At 34.9% G+C, this 21,488-nt stretch overlaps 1 protein-coding gene across 2 annotated transcripts in view; it reads right to left on the minus strand.

The window, feature by feature from the left end:
* Positions 1–21,488, minus strand: part of LOC123528674 (ras-related protein Rap-1b) — a 43,415-nt gene that overhangs the window by 10,726 nt on the left and 11,201 nt on the right. Inside the window, exons 6-8 of one of the 2 annotated variants that reach the window (XM_045308577.2) lie at positions 10,241–10,381; positions 9,155–9,279; positions 1,360–6,895 (exon numbers count right to left, since the gene is read on the minus strand). The exons of the other annotated variant lie outside the window; for it this stretch is intronic. Coding sequence (XP_045164512.1) covers positions 9,178–9,279; positions 10,241–10,381 — 243 coding nt within the window. The 3' untranslated portion in view covers positions 1,360–6,895; positions 9,155–9,177. Of the gene's footprint in view, positions 1–1,359; positions 6,896–9,154; positions 9,280–10,240; positions 10,382–21,488 lie in introns of those variants that run through there. 2 annotated transcript variants of the gene reach the window in all.

Below are 21,488 nucleotides of genomic sequence, written 5' to 3' on the forward strand. Positions count from 1 at the left end.
CCATAAAGGGAGGTAACCAAAACAATAGACCGAGTAATACTTTCTACTATTTTAACTCATATTCTTACGTAGGAAACAATTATGGAAAATAGGTCTTAAAAAGAAATTAATGTATTCCATGTTCACAACTAAAATGTGGCAATTACTGAATTTTAAAGATTTTTTTAGGTTTTTGAGAAAATCAGGAGCGAGCGAAGAAATATATCTGTCTTCATTTGGCTCTCGACTGACTAATAAAAACCTTAAAATAGAATGTATAACCCTTTTAAATGAAAAAGTAAGTCCCCAGGGATTGATAAAATCTGACCTGCAGATGCACAACAAAGCGAACTCGTGAAAAAAAGGGTAATAACATTGTCATACAGTACACTGTAATCAAATAATGCATGCTTTTGAAAATGCTGTTAGAATATATGTAATAAACAACATTGCATAACCTTACACCATACTTATCACATACATATGTGACTTGAATATTTACTGCTATGAAAATGTAGCATTCTTAGCTGACTTTACAAAGTTTTTGATACATCAAATATCTATGTGAGTGTACTAGATCTATTAAAGCTTCTGATTTGAAACTTAGAACAGTTATTTACTGTCGTCTACACCTGGAGAAACAATACTCTTAAGTCTGAATCTAGACAGAGTTATGCCCCTTTTTAACATAGAATATTTTTAATTAAAATCCGTTTGAGAACAATCTAGGACTGGAATTATAAGCATTTATACACTTTTACGTTCGTAAAAAGTAGCGCACCAAAACATTTTGGATTGATTTTTTTCAATGGGGCGAGCACAAGCCAAAAACAAAAAAAAATATTTATTTTGTGTTTCTGAAAATATACGAGCGGCAAATCCGATGAACAACTTTTTAATTTGGTGAGGCCTAAATTTGTTTTCTATGAACATCTAAATCTTTATTAAAACAAATTGTTGAATTCCAAAGTTCATGATTTTAGAATCACTTTAGTATAGTTCAGTACAAATGAAATTATACTGTGACAATCCCACCCTTCTAAACACTGAATGCTTCAAAATGTAACTGATCATATAATTATCTCGTATCAATAAACAACTCAAAATCATAGATAAAACTTTAGTAAACAACTATAAAAACACATTAAATGTAAGAAACTAAATGTTTCCTGTTAATTTAAAAGTCCAGGATCTTTTAAATATTGTGCAGTCCTGTCTGGTCTATCCATACTGTACACAACAAGGTATGTATACTTAGAGGGTTCAGTCAGAAAGTTTATTTCAATTTCATTGCATTAGGCCTTCCCATCTTATGTAATAGCTGATTGAATGGCTTTCTACCCAAACTCATGGACATAAGAAATAACTCTGGCACATGTATATAGTACATATTTTTTATTATCAATAGGCAAAATATTGTTAAACAGGGTACACAAAAATAAGATTATACAGAACCATGTATTCGCATCCACCAATCAGAAACCAACCATGTATTCAAACCCACCAATCAGAATGATCATGTATTCGAAACAACCAATCAAAATGAACCATGTATTAAAATCCATTAATCATCTATAACTTGTATACCAACCAGCAGTTAACAGAAGTCATATCAAAAACCTGTATTTTGTTAAGCAGCATGGGAATCACTGTACTGTCTAAATTCAACACATTTATCGTCAATGACTTGCAAATGATACAATTTCTTGTTGTTCTAAATACACATCAAAAATTAATGTCAGGGCCTCCTCTGCCATTTTGTAAAATGTGACAGATACTTAAAACTGAAATTTTTACTAAAATAAATTTAGGCTCTACCAAAAAGGGGGTATGTTTTTTTATAACTTGAGAAAAGCCCTGAATGTTGTAACGTGAAGATTATGATTATTTATGGAACTACAAAATATACTATTACATGTTTTCACCTTATTACATTCTTGGTAACATGTTTTCACTGTTACATTCTTGGTAACACGTTTTCACTGTTACATTCTTGGTAACACGTTTTCACCATAACATTCATGGTAACATGTTTTCACTGTTACATTCTTGGTAACACGTTTTCACAGTTACATTCTTGGTAACATACTTTCACTGTTACATTCTAGCATTCTTGATTATTTATTTTTGTGAAAGCTCAAACAATAAATTTATTTTTGCGAAAACTCAAACCAGAAACTACCTGGTAAGAACTCGACGAGTAAACCTTCTGAAAGACGTCTACAAGTAACTTTAAAACCTAAAAGCAAACATTATCCTGCCTAGAAAGCTAAAATTTAATGCATTCACATGAGATTCCTATATTTTACAGATGAACTTTCAGAAAAATGTACAAACAAGCATTTCAATCATAACATGCAGAATGTCAAAACCAATATTTTACAATTTGTACAGGCATAAAATGATTATTAAAGAATATATACTGTAATAATTATCATTAATATTCATGGGAGACTAATTTTCATGGATTTCATTAAATCTATCCATAAAATTAACTCCCGATGAAAATGAAAAATTCCATTCATTTTATGTTTAGAAGTTGAAATCTATTCATTTATATCCCCATGAAACAGCTGTTTTCATTGAAACCACAATTTTTCGTGTCTATGAAACTAAATGATTCCACAGTATCTACAAAGATAAAACTCAAAAATGTGCCAGTTTGTACACCAAGAATGTTTTGCTAGTATGACAGGTAGAATCTGGAATAAAGTTACGTTTTGTTGAACAAGACAGTAACTTGTCATTTCTTCATAATATACTGTAACCAGCTGCTAACTGACAGGAGACTTCATATCATGGTTTTTAGAATAGTTTAGTAAAGTATCAGAAAATAATCTAATCACTGAAAGTCATTTTTCTGTTTTAATCCATTTTCTATATTCAGCCAACTGGTGAGTTTGATACAAATACACTTTAGATAATTTTTGTGAAATATTGCACATTTAGTACCTACATAAAACATTTTTTTTTGTTAATCTTTAAAAAATACTCTGAAACACAGAAATAACTGAACACTTGGTTACTCTTTTTGAACACAAAATATATAAATTATCACAATTTTAAAAATACTAAAGGAAGAAACCTTATTTAATGTATAAAAGTTAAGCATTTAACATCAAGTAGGCAAGTAACTTTCTTTAAAGGGAAATTCAGGTATTTTTTCAAGAAATGGATCTAAGATTTATTTATTCTATTTTACTCTGCCAATTAATGGAGCTAGAAATTTGATAGAGTTTTGCTTGAATCGCCACATTTATCACAATGCAATATTTTCAGAAGTGGCCCAGACAGTGAATCACCACTGAAAGTGTAAAATAAGATTTTTGATAATATGTTTTATTTGAAGTAACGAATTCATGTGATAAATCATTCAATCCAGAATCAAACCGTCAAACTCTATTAACTGTATTACAAGGGGTAGGTCTGTGGTAAAAAGAAGTCCCTTTAAAGGTACGAAAGATTCTTGCTATTTTTCATCAACAATGGACTGGCCATAATATTGCAAATGCAAAAACAATTAAATAAAAGTAATGAAATTAAACTTCTATATACTTGTTATTCTTATTTTCCCTTTGACATTAAATTAAATCCATATTTTTGTAAAAAAAAAAAAGAACTTTTTTTTTGGCACTAAACAATACATAAACATTAAGCTATAGTATACAGCAGCATGGCTCTAAGACAGAATGGTATTTACAATTAGCAGTTAATACTCTTTGAACACTGGAAGAAAAGATGAAAGCAGATTTACTTTCAAATTAAAGAGCCACTTCAATGACCTAGACCAGATTCAAAGGTTATAAAACAGAGTTAGTTTCAAATCCTTAGCATATAGGTCAAAGATTGAGTTTGGAACCAGTCTCTGAAATCAACTCTCTCATTGGTCAATTTCAAGACTAAGTTCAAAATAACCAATTAGATGCTGGAGTTTTCAGTCTGGTTTCCAAACCCAATTTTTTTAACTTTGGTCCCAGATCTGATGTTAATAAGCTCATTCTTGAAACTGGCGAATCGCTTTAATTTGCATTCTAACACGATCCGATTCATTTTCCTATTAAACAAAGAAGGCTGAAAACAGTGAATTATTATAAACAATTCACTGTTCTGACGTCACAATCATTACGTCATGGTGTCAAACGGCATAGCGGTGTGCTGGAAAAGAAACCGACTGAAAACGGGCAAATATTTAATGACTGCCGTTAGAATCGAAATAATATATCTCATTTAGTAATTTGTTCTTGAATAAAATCATTGTTTGTCGTTCAGATGCGTATTATTATATCACTCGGGCTGTGCCCTCGTGATATAATTCCTTCTCATCTTAACTCCAAACAATGATTTATTTAGCGACAAATCACTAAATGAGATATATATTATTTCTTAATTATATATTACTATGAATGGAAAGTGAAGCATACATTCCTTTAAAGTTTAGCTCCAAACATTTCAAAAAATAACTTTTGATGTCTATATGTTCTTAATATACCTTGATTTTTCTAGAGTAGGGACAGTGTACTGATACAAGATTTAACTCTAAGGATTTTCAACGATGTTGACATCTATGTGTAAAGAAGCTGAACGTATTTATTTCCTGTATGAATCCTATTGACTTATTCATAAGAATAAGAATGCATCATAAAGTCCATATCCATCTTCTTATTCCATCAGTCATACCGTCAATCACCAGTCATACATAGGAAATACACGTCATCAAACAATGCAGAAATCAAACTATAGCATAATTTGTTTAAAAGCAATTATAAAGCAATAAAAAATATAAACTGACCGTTGAAAGACGGCCAAAACATTACAAACATGAGTAAAAATGACTAAAAATGGTTTGATGGTTACAGTCCTTCATAAAACAAGTTTACAGTCAAGCCTAAGATAATTACCATAAAACCCCTAATAACACACCATACTAAAAATATACCTAGAAGTTATTGCTACAAAAGCCTGTTTGAAAGCCTGGTACAAAATATAGACCACTGAAAATGAGTGACAAATCTCATACTTGTAAAAAGTGCAGTGAAGACAGCTAAATAATACAGATGACAAATATCCTAAATGAAAAAAAATCTTAAAAATACCACAACAGAATGACGTTAGCTAAAATTTAGGCATGTGTAAACTTAAAACAGCCTTAAGACAGTATCTTTAGATACAAACACACAAAACAAGAGCTGTCAGATGACAGCGCGCTCAACTATTCAAAGAATTGATTGAAGAATGAGGTCCAAATATATTCCATAGATTTTCAGACAAAAGAAAAAATTGGATTAAACAAAAAATGTTCCCGTATATGTGGATTTCGATTAGTCTTGCACTAAATGGCAATGTGTGACCATGATGGCAAATATGTTAAGTTATATGCTAGGCAAAATATGGACTTGTATGAAAAATTTAACTAATTTCCAAGTCCAAAAATGGTCATAATTCAGTCAAAATAGTTGACAGAGTTATGTACACTTGCCTACAGATGGAAATCATAATGATAAACAAGTGTTTAAAGTTTAAAAGCTATATGTCAAATAGTCTTGACAAAACATGGACATATACGAAAACAGAACCAATTTCCAAGTTCAAAAAGGGCCATAATTCAGCCAAAAAAGATGACAGAGTTATGTACTCTTGCCTATTGATAGAGACTATAATACTGAACAAGATATAAAAGTTTCAAAGCCATATGTCAAACACTTTACACAAAATATAAACTGGTACGACAAACTTAACCAAGATTTCTAAGCCAGAAGGGGCCATAATTCAGCCAAAATGCTTGATGGAGTTATGTACTCTTGCCTACAACTGGACATGGTGATGGTAAACAAGTGTTGAAAGTTTCAAAGCTTTATCTCAAAAGACTTTGTCAAAATGTAGACTGGTATGAAAAACTTAACCAAGATTTCTAAGTCAAAAAGGGGCAATAATTCAACCAAAATGCTTGATGGAGTTATGTACTCTTGCCTACAACTGTACATGGTGATGGTAAACAAGTGTTGAAAGTTTCAAAGCTTTATCTCAAAAGACTTGTAAAAATGTAGACTGGTACGAAAAACTTAACCAAGATTTCTAAGTCAAAAGGGGCCATAATTCAGTCAAAATGCTTGACAGAGTTATGTACTCTTGCCTATAACTGGACATGGTGATGGCAAACAAGTGTTGAAAGTTTCAAAGCTTTATCTCAAAAGACTTTGTCAAAATGTGGACTGGTACGAAAAACTTAACCAGGGTTTGATGCTGACGCCGACGTCGTGGTGAGTAGGATAGCTCTACTTATTCTTCGAATAGTCGAGCTAAAAAGTAAACAAGCAGTTTGGCAGACAAAAATGTTTACAGATGTATTTATCTATGTATTAAAAAAAACAACACCTAAAAATGAAGCCAACTCTGAAAATGAAACTGAAAACCGAACATCTAACTACCTTCCCATAAAGCTGCTTCAGTCAGTATGTAGGGAAAAAAAACAGCAGAGAAAAATTACAAAAAAAAAGAAAAAAATTAAATGCATATAAAAAGCTGGTTTTGAATTCATTTCCTTTTAATCTCCAGCTCAGAATTTTTTATAGATTTTTTCTATATGTACATACTATTTGTATTCATTTCTTTACAAAGGCTTTTAATAAAGAGATGGTGTCTGCACTTTTAAGGACATTTAAGTATATGAAATACGGTGTTAGGTCAAAAAAATGTCATTACAACTTTTTTACAGGTTTCATATGTGTCATCTACAATCCCTACTATACTGTACATGTGTTTTAGGTATGCAATTTAAAAATAATACATTATTTTGTGTTAAACAAACAAAGATTAAGTTGTATGAATCCTGGTTACAGCGTGGACTGGGCTCAGGGAAGCAAAGCAACTGCTACAAGACCCCTCAAGTTTGTTTGTTTGTTGTCCTTTGATTTGGCCCCTGTAAAATACAAACAAATAAAACGATTTTGTGGTTATATAAATCATAACAGTTATAATGTCCTTGTAGCATGATTCAATAAAATTTTACAACAGGAATGAAATTATACATATAGCTGATATATATTTTTTTTTACAATTTCTGGAAATTCATTACATAGAACCAGCAGTATGTGGAGTTGGGAATTGTTCAAAATTTCAACATAATATAAATCAGCATAAAACCAGTCTGATAACTGATAAATTATGGTTTAGTTCTGGCAAATCTATTATTTCAAAAATTGATCAAAGGAACTATTTCTCTGGATCTGAAGAAAAGTCTAGTATTTTGCTAACTCTGAACAAAATGCCTACAGATCGTAAAGATTTTGTAATGCTGTGTAATTAAAATAATTGTGCATCAATAAATGGCAATTCTGTCAGCAGAATACAATTATAAACACTAGATTAAACTTATTATGAGGCATTCTTACATCGTCATGGCAACAATCCAGTAAAAACCTTATACACAGGATTTGCCTTTGCCTTGATTAATTCTCAAATCCCTAGACGTAATCTGTCTAGTATTAGGAGACTTTACAACATTGTACATGATACAGAGGATAAAGCAAGGGAAAAATGAATGATCTTACATACACCTAAATCAACGCTAAAGTTAGTCCAATACAACCAGGATCTTATCAAATAAACAGTGATAACTAGAAAATATGCAAAAATTAATAGACTGTAAATCACATGCCCACTTCTTTTAAGAGTCAGATGGTGATTTTCAGCTTTTAAATGCAATATGGGGAGTCTCAGCTTTTTAATGGAAAATAGCAAGTTTTCAGTTTATAAGTGGTTGAAGACATCTGCATAAACACAGACAATCCACAAGCCAGATGAGCCTGATGACTTTGTAAGAGTTGAATTATGCCCTTGACAAGACTGTCAAAATTCTTTGTGATCACCATAACCACTGAGCCAGTAAAGCCTCCAATTAACTTAAAATAAACAAGTGACCTAGTATTGCAGTGGCAATACAGAAGTCCCATTACCGGTGGAAAACTTTCAATAGTGACCTTGACCTTTGACCGACAAGCATAGGTCAAGTGTTTACACATTGTCTCATCATGGGGAACATTAGTGTGTAGCACTAAGAAATTCAATCAGTGCACATTAAAGTTATGGAGCGGAATCAATTTTTACTTGACTTCAATGGTGACCTTGACCTTTGACCTACAAGCACAAGCCATGTACGTGCATAATCTACATATTGCTCTCTATTCACATACCAAGTTTTATAAACCTAGCACATTCCTATAGCCCCTCCAGTGTTACCAGTAGGGGACTAATTAACTTCAACTAGTTAAATCTTAGTTCATTGTATACTGACCATAAGAAGTGGTGACATCTTATACCTTAGAGCAATGTTTTGTTTGTTTTTTTTTGGGTTTAACGCCGTTTTTCAACAGTTTTTCAGTCATGTAATGACGGGCAGTTAACCTAACCAGTCTTCCTGGATTCTATACCAGTACTAACCTGTTCTCCGCAAGTAACTGCCAACTTCCCCACATGAATTATCAGAGGTGGAGGACGAATGATTTCAGACACAATGTCTTTTATCAAATCGTCACGTAGAACATACGCCCTGCCTGGGGATCAAACTCGCAACCCCGCGATCTGTAAACCGACGCTCTCCCTACTGAGCTTACCGGGCGGGTGCTTTAGAGCAATATATACTAAAAGGGGAGCAGTGGTCTAGTGGTTAATATGCCACTCAACCCAGGTCATGAGTTAAAGACCCACTTCAGTAATGACAACATCTTCCTATAGAAGCAGACTAAAATAAGCTTCAAGCTTTCATCACGATCTGGATGAAATTTACTACATGAATATAATTATGCTAACTAAATGGCAATGTTGTGCCTTAAGTGGTTCTTAACACAACAAACGTATGTGTGCACGGGGACGTAACCAGAGTGCCAGTACAGGCTTAGGAGTGATAGTAACCATGTAACATGTATGGCAATATTATTGCTGTTCAATAAGTTGCTTATCAAACACCTTAACAGAATCATGGGTACTCAATTGTTTAAATTATTTGACACACAAAATATTGATGATAACCAAAATTTTAACAAGACGTCACAGAACAAAATAATGTCAAAACTGACATCACACTTCCATGTCGGTTCAATAAAAAAAAATCAGTTACTGAACCGGTTTCCGGTCATTGACCTGGGTAACAGGATTCTACAATAAAGTATTGTATACTAACCATAAGAAGTGAGATATTATATCTTAGAGCATAACACAACAGCATCCTGATGAACTTGAACTTCCAGTACGCTTCTTGTTACCTGGATCCTTCTTGTTTATCATTCTTACAAGGGTGTTGAAAATCTGAAATTAACCCAATTGTAACAGAGATATATTTAAATGAATTTCTCGCAAAAAATATCAAATTTATTATTTTGAATGGAAGAACTTTTATAGATATTTAACATTTAAACTTTGTGCTCAAAATAAGTTGATTTGTGCTCTTTTACTAGTGTAACCTTAAAAGACTTATAAAATGTTCATTATTTAACAGTCTTTTATAATCCTACAGTTTCTCATAAAACTGGAATTTTATGTCATTTTCACTATTAATACTTCTAATTACTAATTAGCACTGAACATTGGCAATAACACAATCAGCCACTATTGAAACTGCTTCGAATTTGCCTAAAATAGGTTCAAATGCAAATTTCATCAATAATTTTGTTACACAACTGGCATCAATTGAACTTAACAAGTTCTCTTGGACTTTCTAATAGTACATGTAGTATATACCTGTTCTCTGCAAGTAACTCACAACTTATCCTCATGGACTGGTGTGGGTGATTTATGTGTTTTACACCCGTTTAACAGTAGCCACTTTAACCTAACCAGTGTTCCTGCATTCTTTACCAGAACTTACCTACTCTCTGCAAGTAGCTAATGCTTAGCAGTGAATGACAAATTACTAGGCAGACTGCCTTCTGTCAAATCATCTCAGAGAACGTGGCATGCCCTGTGACCAAGCTCACAACCTGATACCGTATCTGTGCTCTACCTACTAAACTAACTGGGCAGGCTGATAAGGGCTAGAGGAGAATCTATTTTGGCATTATATCAAGAGAGCATAGCAAACTCATCCAGATTTGTGCAACCTTTTGTTTTCCTTACTGAAATGACTAGGGCGGGTCCATTTGTTTAATTTCAAGACTGAGTCAAACTGAACCAATCAGACGCTAGAGTTTTTGAGACTGGTCTCCAATCTTAGTTTCATAACCATTAACCAAGTCCTCTACCTCAACAATTAAAGACCCAGTCTTCTTACCTCATTCACATTAATTTTAGCTTTGGCAGATGTTTCTAGGAAATCACTATTCCATTGATGAGCAAGACCTTGACCTTGATCCTTGCCAACGACCCTTTCATCTTCAAGGTCACACTTGTTTCCGACTAATATCATAGGCACCTGTTGAAAAAATGTTTCATAGTTATAATCGTTATCAAAAACTGTTATATTCATCTGAATGAAAAGGTACATTGTATCAAATGTAGCAGTCGATCATACAGGCGTGGGATTATGTTGAAAATGTGAACGATCCTTTTCAATATATGTACCATTAATACCAAGGAATATAAGGAAATTCTTTCAGATAAAAAGCTGAGATCAGTCTTGAAAAATTCTTGGTTTGATTAAACTTTGATTTCTATTTACGTTATTATTCTTCCCGGTATCACAGCATTAAATAGGTAAAATCCATTGAACAATGAAAAAGAGGACAAATCATTTGTGAAACCAGCCTTAACGTTAAAATCATAGTCTTCAAACTAACTTCAAATCCAGAATGGTGTAATTTTGGGAGATTTTAGAAAAAAAACTGATGTCCAAGGTAGTAAATTAGTAAAATGAAAAACAAAACAACTAAGAAGTCTTAAGTTTTAACAAAATCTGACAAAACTTCGGGATTTTCAACTATCTTAATAATCTAAAGACCCATTAACAAAATTTGCGGGTTCAAAAATGCCAAGATGCAACAGCATGCATGTGTTTAAGACAAGGTTTTAAGCTGCAATGTAAAGACAAACATTACTTGTCTTGCAAATCAATATGTGACATGGCATTTATGATCTACATTACTAATTTTACATTTATGACCTACATTAGTAACTTTGAATTTGTGACCTACATTAATAATGTTGTATTTGTGAGCTACATTAATATTAACTTTGCATTTGTGGCCTACATTAATAATTTTACATTTGTGACCTACATTAATAATTTTACATTAAATTTTGTGACCTACATTAATAATTTTACATTAAATTTTGTGACCTACATTAATAACTGCATTTGTGACCTACATTAACAATTTTACATTTGTGGCCTACATTACTAATTTTACATTTGTGGCCTATATAAATAAATTTACATTTGTGGCATACATTAATAATTTTACATTAAATTTTGTGACCTACATTAATAACTGCATCTGTGACCTATATTAATAATTTTACATTTGTGACCTACATAACTAATTTTACATTTGTGACCTACATTAATAACTGCATTTGTGACCTACATTTATAATTTTACATTTGTGACCTACATTAATAACTCATTGTGCCAATTTACATGTGCCTACATTAAACTCATTGTTACATAATTAAATTTTGTGACCTACATTAATAACTGCATTTGTGACCTACGTTAATAATTTTACATTTGTGACCTACATTAATAACTGCATTTGTGACCTACATATTATTGGACCTACATTAATTTACATTTGTGGCCTACATTAATAATTTAATTTTGAACATTTGCCAATTAGGCCATAACATTTAATTAATACTTAATATTTAATTTGTGACCTACATTATATAATTTGTGACATTAATTATTGTGGCCTACATTATAATGTATATTTTACATTTGTGGCCTACATTAATAATTTTACATTTGTGACCTACATTAGTAACTTTGAATTTGTGACCTACATTTGTAACTTTGCATTTGTGACCTACATTAGTAACTTTGCATTTGTGGCCTACATTACTAAGTTTACATTTGTGACCTACATTAGTAACTTTGCATTTGTGACCTACATTAGTAACTTTGCATTTGTGATCTACATTAATAAGTTTACATTTCTAACCTACATTATTAATTTGGCATTTATGACACACACTTCTAATTTTTAAAGGTTTTAATTAACACTCTATTTTAATCAGAATACTTTTATACTATTTATCAACAATTTAACAAACTTATTCCCTGCAAAAACGCTTGGTAGAAAGGGAATAAAATCTTAGCAGAATCTATGCAACTGTTTTTAGTCTATTGTGACTTTTATTTTGCAAGATCCCAATATGAACTATACACTATTCTTAAAGGTTTCTGAGGGTGGTAATAAGTTAGAATTATTTTTCAAATATATTTTTATGTCAAATTTTATGGGTCACAATTATATTTTCCCCATTATAAAAAAGTCAAGCAAAATCTCAAATTCTAAAAACAAATTCCACTGAAAAGTTATACCTTGAATGTTTTATTACAATCCACTCACAAACAAAATTAACATTGAATTTCAAGTAAAAAGTGACTGAAACTAGAAGATGCTTTTGTAGAAAAGCACATGTCTCCCCCAATGCATAGTCATATATGCAAGAAGTCAATAGGGGACAGGAGCAAAAGTCAAAGAGACACTGATGGTTGGAATCAGTAGGGGTCATCTACTCTTTATGACCAATCATCCTATTAAGTTTCATCATTCTGGGTCAAGTGGTTCTCAAGTTATTGATTGAAAAGAGTTTTCTATGATCAGCCCCCTGTGACCTTGACCTTTGATGGAGTGACCCTTAAAACAATATGGGTCATCTACTCTGTAAGTCCTATCACCCTATCAAATTTGAAGGTTCTAGGTCAAATAGTTCTCAAGTTATTGACCGGATATGGATTTCAATGTTCTGTCCACTGCGACCTTGACCTTTAACAGAGTGACCCCAAAATCAATAGGGATCATTCACCCTGCATGTCCAATCATCCTATGAAGTTTCAACATACTGGGTTAAGTGGTTCTCAAGTTACTGACTGGAAATGGTTTCCAGGTTCAGGCCCCTGTGACCCTGACCTTTAATAGAGTGACCCCAAAGTCAATAGGGGTCATCTACTCTGCATGTCCAATCACCCTATTAAGTTTCAACATTCTTGGTCAAGTGGTTCTCAAGTTATTGATCGAAAATGGTTTTGCATGTTCAGGCCCCTGAGATCTTGACCTTTATTAGAGTGACCCCAAAATCAAAAGGGTCATCTACTCTGCATGTCCAATCATCCTATTAAGTTTCAACATTCTTGGTCAAGTGGTTCTCAAGTTATTGATCGAAAATGGTTTTGCATGTTCAGGCCCCTGAGATCTTGACCTTTATTAGAGTGACCCCAAAATCAAAAGGGTCATCTACTCTGCATGATCAATCATCCTGTGAAGTTTCAACATTCTGGGTCAAGTGGTTCTCAAGTTACTGACTGGAAATGGTTTTCCATGTCCAGGCCCCTGTGACCTTGACCTTTAATAGAGTGACCCAAAAGTCAATAGGGGTTATCTACTCTGCATGTCCAATCATCCTATTAAGTTTCAACATTCTGGGTCAAGTGGTTCTCAAGTTATTGATCGGAAATGGTTTTCCATATTCTGGTCTCTGTGACCTTGACCTTTAATAGAGTGACCCCAAAATCAGTAGGGATTACTACTCTGCATGATCAATCATCCTATGAAGTTTCAACATTCTGGGTCAAGTGGTTCTCAAGTTATTGATCGGAAATGGTTTTTCATGTTCAGGCCCGTGTCCTTGACCTTTGATGGAGTGACCCCAAAAACAATAGGGGTTGTACTCCATAAGCCCTACCATCCTATTAAGTTTGAAGGTTCTAGGTCAAATGATTCTCCAGTTATTGACTGGAAATGAAGTGTGACAGACGGACGGACAGGGTAAGACATAATTACTCCATCAAATTGTGTTTTGAAAATAAATTGAAAACTAATCAAGATATTTGAAAACTAGAAGATCTATGCTTTTGTAGAAAAGCACATGTCTCCCCCGAAGCTTTGTAGTAATAGGCAAGAAGTCAATAGGGGACAGGAACGACAGTCAAAGAGACTCTGATGGTTGGCTTGTGACTGAAATGCAATAGGGATCACCTACTTGGCATGTCCAATCATCTCATGATGTTTCAACATTCTGGGTCAGGTGGTTCTCATGTTATTGATTGGAAATGGCTTTCCATGTTCTGGCCCCTGTGACCTTGACCTTTGATCAAGTGACCCCATAATCAATAGGGGTCATCTACTCTGCATGTCAAATGATCATATGAAGTTTTAACATTCTGGGTCAAGCGGTTCTCAAGCTATTGATCGGAAATGGTTTTCCATGTTCAAGCCCCTTTTGACCTTGACCTTTGATGGAATGACCTCAAAAACGATAGGGGTCATCTATTCTGTAGGCCCTATAAACCCTATGAAGTTTAAAGGTTCTAGGTCAAATGGTTCTCCAGTTATTGATTGGAAATAAAGTGTGATGGACAGACAGACGGACAGGGCAAAAATAATATGTCTCCCCCATATGTGACGGATTCTGGCCCCTGTGAACTTGGCCTTTGATCAAGTGACCCCAAAATCAATAGGGGTCATCTACTTTCCATGTCCAATTAACCTAAAAAGTTTCAACGTTCTGGGTCAAGTGGTTCTCAAGTTATTGATCAGAAATGGTTTTCCATGTTCAGGCACCTTTGATCTTGATCTCTGATAGGGTGACCCCAAAATCAATAGTGGTCATCAACTCCATAAGCCCTATCACCCTATGAAGTTTGAAGGTTCTAGCTGAAATGGTTCTCCAGTTATTGATCGGAAATAAAGTGTGATGGACGGACAGACATCTCGACAAACAGGGCAAAAATAATATATAATTACAAGAGGGTCATGATGACCCTGAATCGCTCACTTAAGTAATACAAGCCACATGTTTAAAATGGCAAACTGATGCTAAAATATTAGAAAGTAGGTCAGTAGGTCAAACTCATGGTCACTGAAAGTCAGTTTTAAGATCAGTGTGCAAAACTGTACATGTCATCCAAATTTCAAGGCTGTATCTTAACAAGAGCTGTCGGATGACAGCACGCTCGACTATTCGAAGAATTTATTGAAGAATGGGGTCAAAATATTACCACAGATATTCAGACAAAAGAAAAAAAGATTAGACAAACAATGTTCCTGTATTTGTGGATTTCGATAAGTCTTGCACTAAATGGCAATGTGTGAACCAATTTCAAAGACCAAAAAGGGTCATAATTCAGAGAAAATAGTTGTCAGAGTTATATACTCTTGCCTACAGATTGAAATCATGATGATAAGCAAGTGTTCAAAGTTTAAAAGCAATATGTCAAATAGTTTTGACAAAACATGGACTTGTATGAAAACAGAACAAATTTCCAAGTCCAAAAAGGGCCATAATTCAGCTGACAGAGTTATGTACTCTTTCCTACAGATAGAGACTATTAAACTGAACAAGTGATCTGGGTTTCCGCTGCTATTCGCCAATTCCTTTTTTGGCGAAAATAAAATTAAATTGGCGAAAAAAAATTTCCACAGTTAACAATTTTCAATTTGCGTAAAATAAACATCCGAGGTAAACCTGTATAGCGGTCTGTTTTACTACCGGATATTGTACCAAACAACACCGTTACAATAGAATCGTGCTGACTATCACCTATCAATAATATTATACACAGCGTGTCACGGATAATCTGATATTTAGCAATACACGAAGACAATACACCAAAGAAGACAATACACCATGTCGATACTGAATTACACCTCTGGGCATAATTTAAAACTTCGCAGTCACGAGTGTTCCGCCACGCATGAACGATTATCAGTCAATCTGATTCGCCAAATTAAGTCCCGCCTACTATTACGAAAGCAAATGAAACGAAATATTTGCTGAGCGCTTCGTCTAAAGCTCCGCCCATTTTCTCGAGACTAAAAACGAAAGTTATTTTTAATATCAAGCCAACTCGCCAAAGTAATCGATAATAATGACAATTTGAAGATATTATAGATAAATTTGCGTGATCATAATATTACTTTTAAACTAGAAAATGCTTTTGTAAAAAAGCGCATGTCTCCCCCAATGCAAAGTCCTATAGGCAAGAAGTCAATAGAGGTCAGGAGCGAAAGTCAAAGAGACACTGATGGTTGGCTGCAATAGGGATTATCTACTTGGCATGTCCAGTCATCCCGCTAAATTTCAACACTCTTGGCCTAGTGGTTCTCAAGTCACCGTTCAGGCTCCTGTGACCTTGACCTTTGATCAAGTGACCTCAAAATAACAAGAGATCACAGAGTGATCTTGGCGCCCACCAATGTGCCATTTTTGAGTGTGAAAGTAGGTCACTAGGTCAAAATCAAGGTCAAATTTCATTTCAGAACACGAAACTATGCATGTGGTCCAAATTTGAAGCCTGTACCTTCAAAAATGTGAAAGTAGGTCACTAGGTCAATGTTAATGTCAAGGTTTGTTTCGGTACACAGAACTATGCATGTGGTCCAAATTTGAAGGCTGTAGCTTGAGAAATGTGAAAGTAGGTCACTAGGTCAAAATCAAGGTCAAATTTCATTTCAGAACACGAAACTATGCATGTGGTCCAAATTTGAAGCCTGTACCTTCAAAAATGTGAAAGTAGGTCACTAGGTCAATGTCAAGGTCAAAGTTTTTTTCAGTGCACAAAACTATGCATGTGGTCCAAATTTGAAGGCTGTAGCTACAGAAATGTGAAAGTAGGTCACTAGGTCAAAATCAAGGTCAACTCGTGTCAAGGTTCATCTTGCCACTCAAAACCATACATGTTGTCCAAATCTGAATGTTGTAGGTTATTGACAAGAAGATTTTAAAAGCTTTCCATATACAAGTCTATATGAACCATGTGACCCCCAGGGCGGGGCCATATCTGACCTTTGGGGGATAATTAGAACAAGCTTTGTAGAGAACCACTAGATGATGCTACATTACAAATTCCAAAGCCCTAGGCTTTGTGGTTTGGACCAGAAGATTTTCAAAATTTTTCCCTATATAAGTCTATGTAAACCATATGACCCCCAGGGCGGGGCCATATTTTACCCTAGGGAGATAATTTGAACAATCTTAGTAGAAGACCACTAGATGATGACACATACAAAATATCAAAGCCCTAGGCCCTGTGGTTTTGAACAAGAGGTTTTTCAAAGTTTTTCCCTATATAAGTCTATATAAAGCATGTGACCCCCAGGGGCGGGGCCATATTAGACCCCAGGGAAATAATTTGAATCATCTTGGTAGAGAACCACTAGATGATGCTTCATACGAAATATCAAAGCCCTAGGCTCTGTGGTTTTGGACAAGAAGATTTTCAAAGTTTTTCCCTATATAAATCTATGTAAATTATAGAAATAAACAAAGGGCCATAACTCATTCAAAAATTGTTGAACCAGTCTGATTTTCAGAGGGACACAACTAGGGTACCAATACATCATTCTGACAAAGTTTAATCAAAATCCCCCTTGTAGTTTCTGAGGAAATGCGATAACGAGATATTGTTAACGGAAGGACGGACGGAATGACGGACGGACGGACGACGGACCACGGACGCAGAGTGATTTGAATAGCCCACCATCTGATGATGGTGGGCTAAAAAGGGGTCATCTACTCTGCATGTCCAATCATCCTATTAAGTTTCAACATTGTTGGTCAAGTGGTTCTCAAGTTATTTCCAAAAAATGATTTTACATGAACAGGCCACTGTGACCTTGACCTTTAATAGACTGACCCCAAAATCAATAGGGGTCATCTACTCTGCATGTTCAATCATCCTATGGAGTTTCAACATTCTGGGTCAAGTGGTTCTCAAGTTATTCATCGAACTGGTTATCAATGTTCAGGCCCCTGTGACCTTGACCTTTAACGGAGTGACCCCAAAAACAATAGGGGTCATTTACTCTGCATGAACAATCATCCTATGAAGTTTCAACATTCTGGGTCGAGAGGTTTTCAAGTTATTGATTGGAAATGGTTTTCCATGTTCAGGCCCCTGTGGCCTTGACCTTTAACAGAGTGACCCTAAAATCGTTAGGGGTCATCTACTCTGCATGACCAATCATCCTATGAAGTTTCATCATTCTGGGTCAAGTGGTTCTCAAGTTACTGACCGGAAATGGTTTTCCAGGTTCAGGCCCCTGTGACCTTGACCTTTCACAGAGTGACCCCAAAATCGTCAGGGGTCATCTACTCTGCATGACCAATCATCCTATTAAGTTTCAACAATCTGGGTCAAGTGGTTCTCAAGTTACTGACCGGAAATGGTTTTCAATGGTCAGGCCCCTGTGACCTTGACCTTTTATGGAGTGACCCCAAAATCGATAGGGGTCATCTACTTTGCATGTACAATCATCCTATCAAGTTTCAACATTCTGGGTCAAGTGGTTCTCTAGTTATTGATCGGAAATGGTTTTCCATGTTCAGGCCCCTGTGACCTTGACCTTTGATGGAGTGACTCCAAAATCAATAGGGGTCATCTACTCTTTATGACCAATCATCCTATGAAGTTTCAACATTCTGGGTCAAGTGGTTCTCTAGCTATTGATCGGAAATGGTTTTCAATGTTCAGGCCCCTGTGACCTTGACCTTTGACGGAGTGACCCCAAAATCAATAGGGGTCATCTACTCTTCATGACAAATCATCCTATGAAGTCTCAACATTCTGGGTCAAGTGGTTCTCTAGTTATTGATCGGAAATGGTTTTCAATGTTCAGGCCCCTGTGACCTTGACCTTTGACGGAGTGACCCCAAAATCAATAGGGGTCATCTACTCTTCATGGCCAATCATCCTATGAAGTTTCAACATTCTGGGTCAAGTGGTTTTCTAGTTATTGATCGGAAATGGTTTTCAATGTTCAGGCCCCTGTGACCTTGACCTTTGACGGAGTGACCCCAAAAACAATAGGGGTCGTCTACTCCAGCAGCCCTACAACCCTATGAAGTTTGAAGGTTCTAGGTCAAATGGTTCTCCAGTTATTGCTCGGAAATGAAGTGTGACGTACGGACGGACGGACGGACGGACAGGGCAAAAACAATATGTCTCCTGAGGGAGACATAATAAATCTATGCGCTCGTAAATTTCAGTCGTGTATTTCAGCCATTCGTAAAATTTCAGTCGAAGAATCTTTGAGATACAAAGGAACTAAAGCAGTTCTTTTGGTTCTTTTACGTGCCCAATATAAAGCATTGATACATGGCCCCATCCAAAGGCATCAAAATAAAAAGCTACTTGTACCTTTAGGTGGTATTTTCACTATACCTTTTTATGAATGAAACCTTATAGAAATTTTGATTTATATACAACGAAACTTTCAGCTTTTTAAAAAGCTTTTCAAAAGTCATAAAATAAAATAAAACACGCTGTTTTGGATAAATGACCTTATATAAATTTTGAAATAAAAAGTTAGAAATTAAAGCTAAATGTTCATGTTTTAGAAACATCTTAGTAGTGAAAAATGACCATTAAAGGGAGATAATTCAAAATTGGCAAACTATATAATTATAGGGATAGTTTTATAGATTTGTTTTGAAAATTGTTGAGAAGATTAAAACCTATTTTTGATTCAATGTGATATTAGGATAGACTGGTTCAAGAGCAAATTGCATGGTTAAAAGTATGAAATGAAAATGAGATTGAAAAAAAAAATGGTATATTATTTTGAACTGACTACTTATCCTTACATGATAAATCAATGTTAATGTGTAAGCATCTGCTTGTTGAGTTATTTGTGGAATGTAGTAAATAAATTTAAACAAGAGGGCCATGATGGCCCTATACATCGCTCACCAGAGTTGATCTGGCCTAATGACCTAATTTTTGACCCGCATGACCAAGAGTTGAACTTGACCTAAAGATCATCAAGACAAACATTCTGACAAAATTTCGTAAAGATCTGGTTACAACTCTGGCCTCTAGAGTGTTCACAAGCTTTTCCTTTGATTTGACCGGTGACCTAGTTTTTGACCCCATATGACCCAGATTCGAACTTGACCTATAGATTATCAAAACAAACATTCTGACTAATTCCCACGAGTTTCAAACTTAAATTGTGGTCTCTAGAGTGTTGAAAAGAATTTCCTTTGCTCTGGACTAGTGACCTAGTTTTTGACCCCACATGACCCAGATTCATACTTGACCTAGAAATGATGAAGACAAACATTCTCACCCAGTTTCATAAAGACTGAGTCACAAATGTGGCCTCTAAAGTGTTCACAAGCTTTTCCTATGATTTGACCAGGTGACCTTGTTTTTGACCCCACATGACCCAGTTTCGAATTTGACCTAGAGATCATCAAGACAAACATTCTGACCAAGTTTCATAAAGATTAGGACAAAAATGTGGTCTGTGGAGTGTTCACAAGCTTTTCCATTGATCTGACCTACTGACCTAGTTTTTGATCCCACATGACCCAGTTTCAAACTTGACCTAGAGATCATCAAGACAAACATTCTGACCAAGTTTCACGAAGATTGGGTCAAAAATGTGGTCTCTAGAGTCTCACAAGGCAAATGTTGACGTATGACGGACGACGCACGTCGACGGACGCCGGACAATGACCGGTCACAATAGCTCAACTTGAGCACTTTGTGCTTTGGTGAGCTAAAAACTGAACTAATTGAGTGATATTATATTCATTCTAATTTTTTCGACATTATTCATCCTCCGTCCGCCACGCACAACTTTTTCTTTAAAAAATTTAAGTGGCAGAAAAAAAATAAGCCCTGAGTGATAAAAGTTTCAAAACCATATGTCAAACACTTTACATAAAAATATTAACTGGTACGAAAAACTTAACCCAGATTTCTAAGTCAAAAAGGGCCATAATTTAGCCGAAATCCTTGATGGAGTTATGTACTCTTGCCTATAACTGGACATGGTAATGGTAAACAGGTACTGAAAGTTTCAAAGCTTTATCTCAAAAGACTTTGTCAAAATATGAACTGGAATGAAAAACTTAACCAAGATTTCCAAGTCAAAAAGGGCCAAAATTCAGCCAAAATCCTTGATGGAGTTATGTTCTCTTGCCTATAACTGGGCATATTGATGGTAAACAAGTGTTGAAAGTTTCAAAGCTTTATCTAAAAAGACTTTGTCAAAATATGAACTGGTACGAAAAACTTAACCGAGAATTTAAAGTCGAAAGGGGCCATAATTCAGCCAAAATCATTGATGGAGTTATGTACTCTTGCCTATAACTGGACATGGTGATGGTTAATAAGTGTTGAAAGTTTCAAAGCTTTATCTCAAAAGACTTTGTCAAAATATGAACTGGTACGAAAAACTTAACCATGATTTCTAAGTCAAAAGGGGCCATAATTCAGCCAAAATCCTTGATGGAATTATGTGCTCTTGCCTATTACTTGTCATGGTGATGGTAAATAAGTGTTGAAAGTTTCAAAGCTTTATCTCAAAAGACTTTGTCAAAATGTTAACTGGTACGAAAAACTTAAC

This window comes from Mercenaria mercenaria, chromosome 13 (assembly GCF_021730395.1).
Source record: "Mercenaria mercenaria strain notata chromosome 13, MADL_Memer_1, whole genome shotgun sequence".
NCBI lineage: Eukaryota > Metazoa > Mollusca > Bivalvia > Venerida > Veneridae > Mercenaria > Mercenaria mercenaria.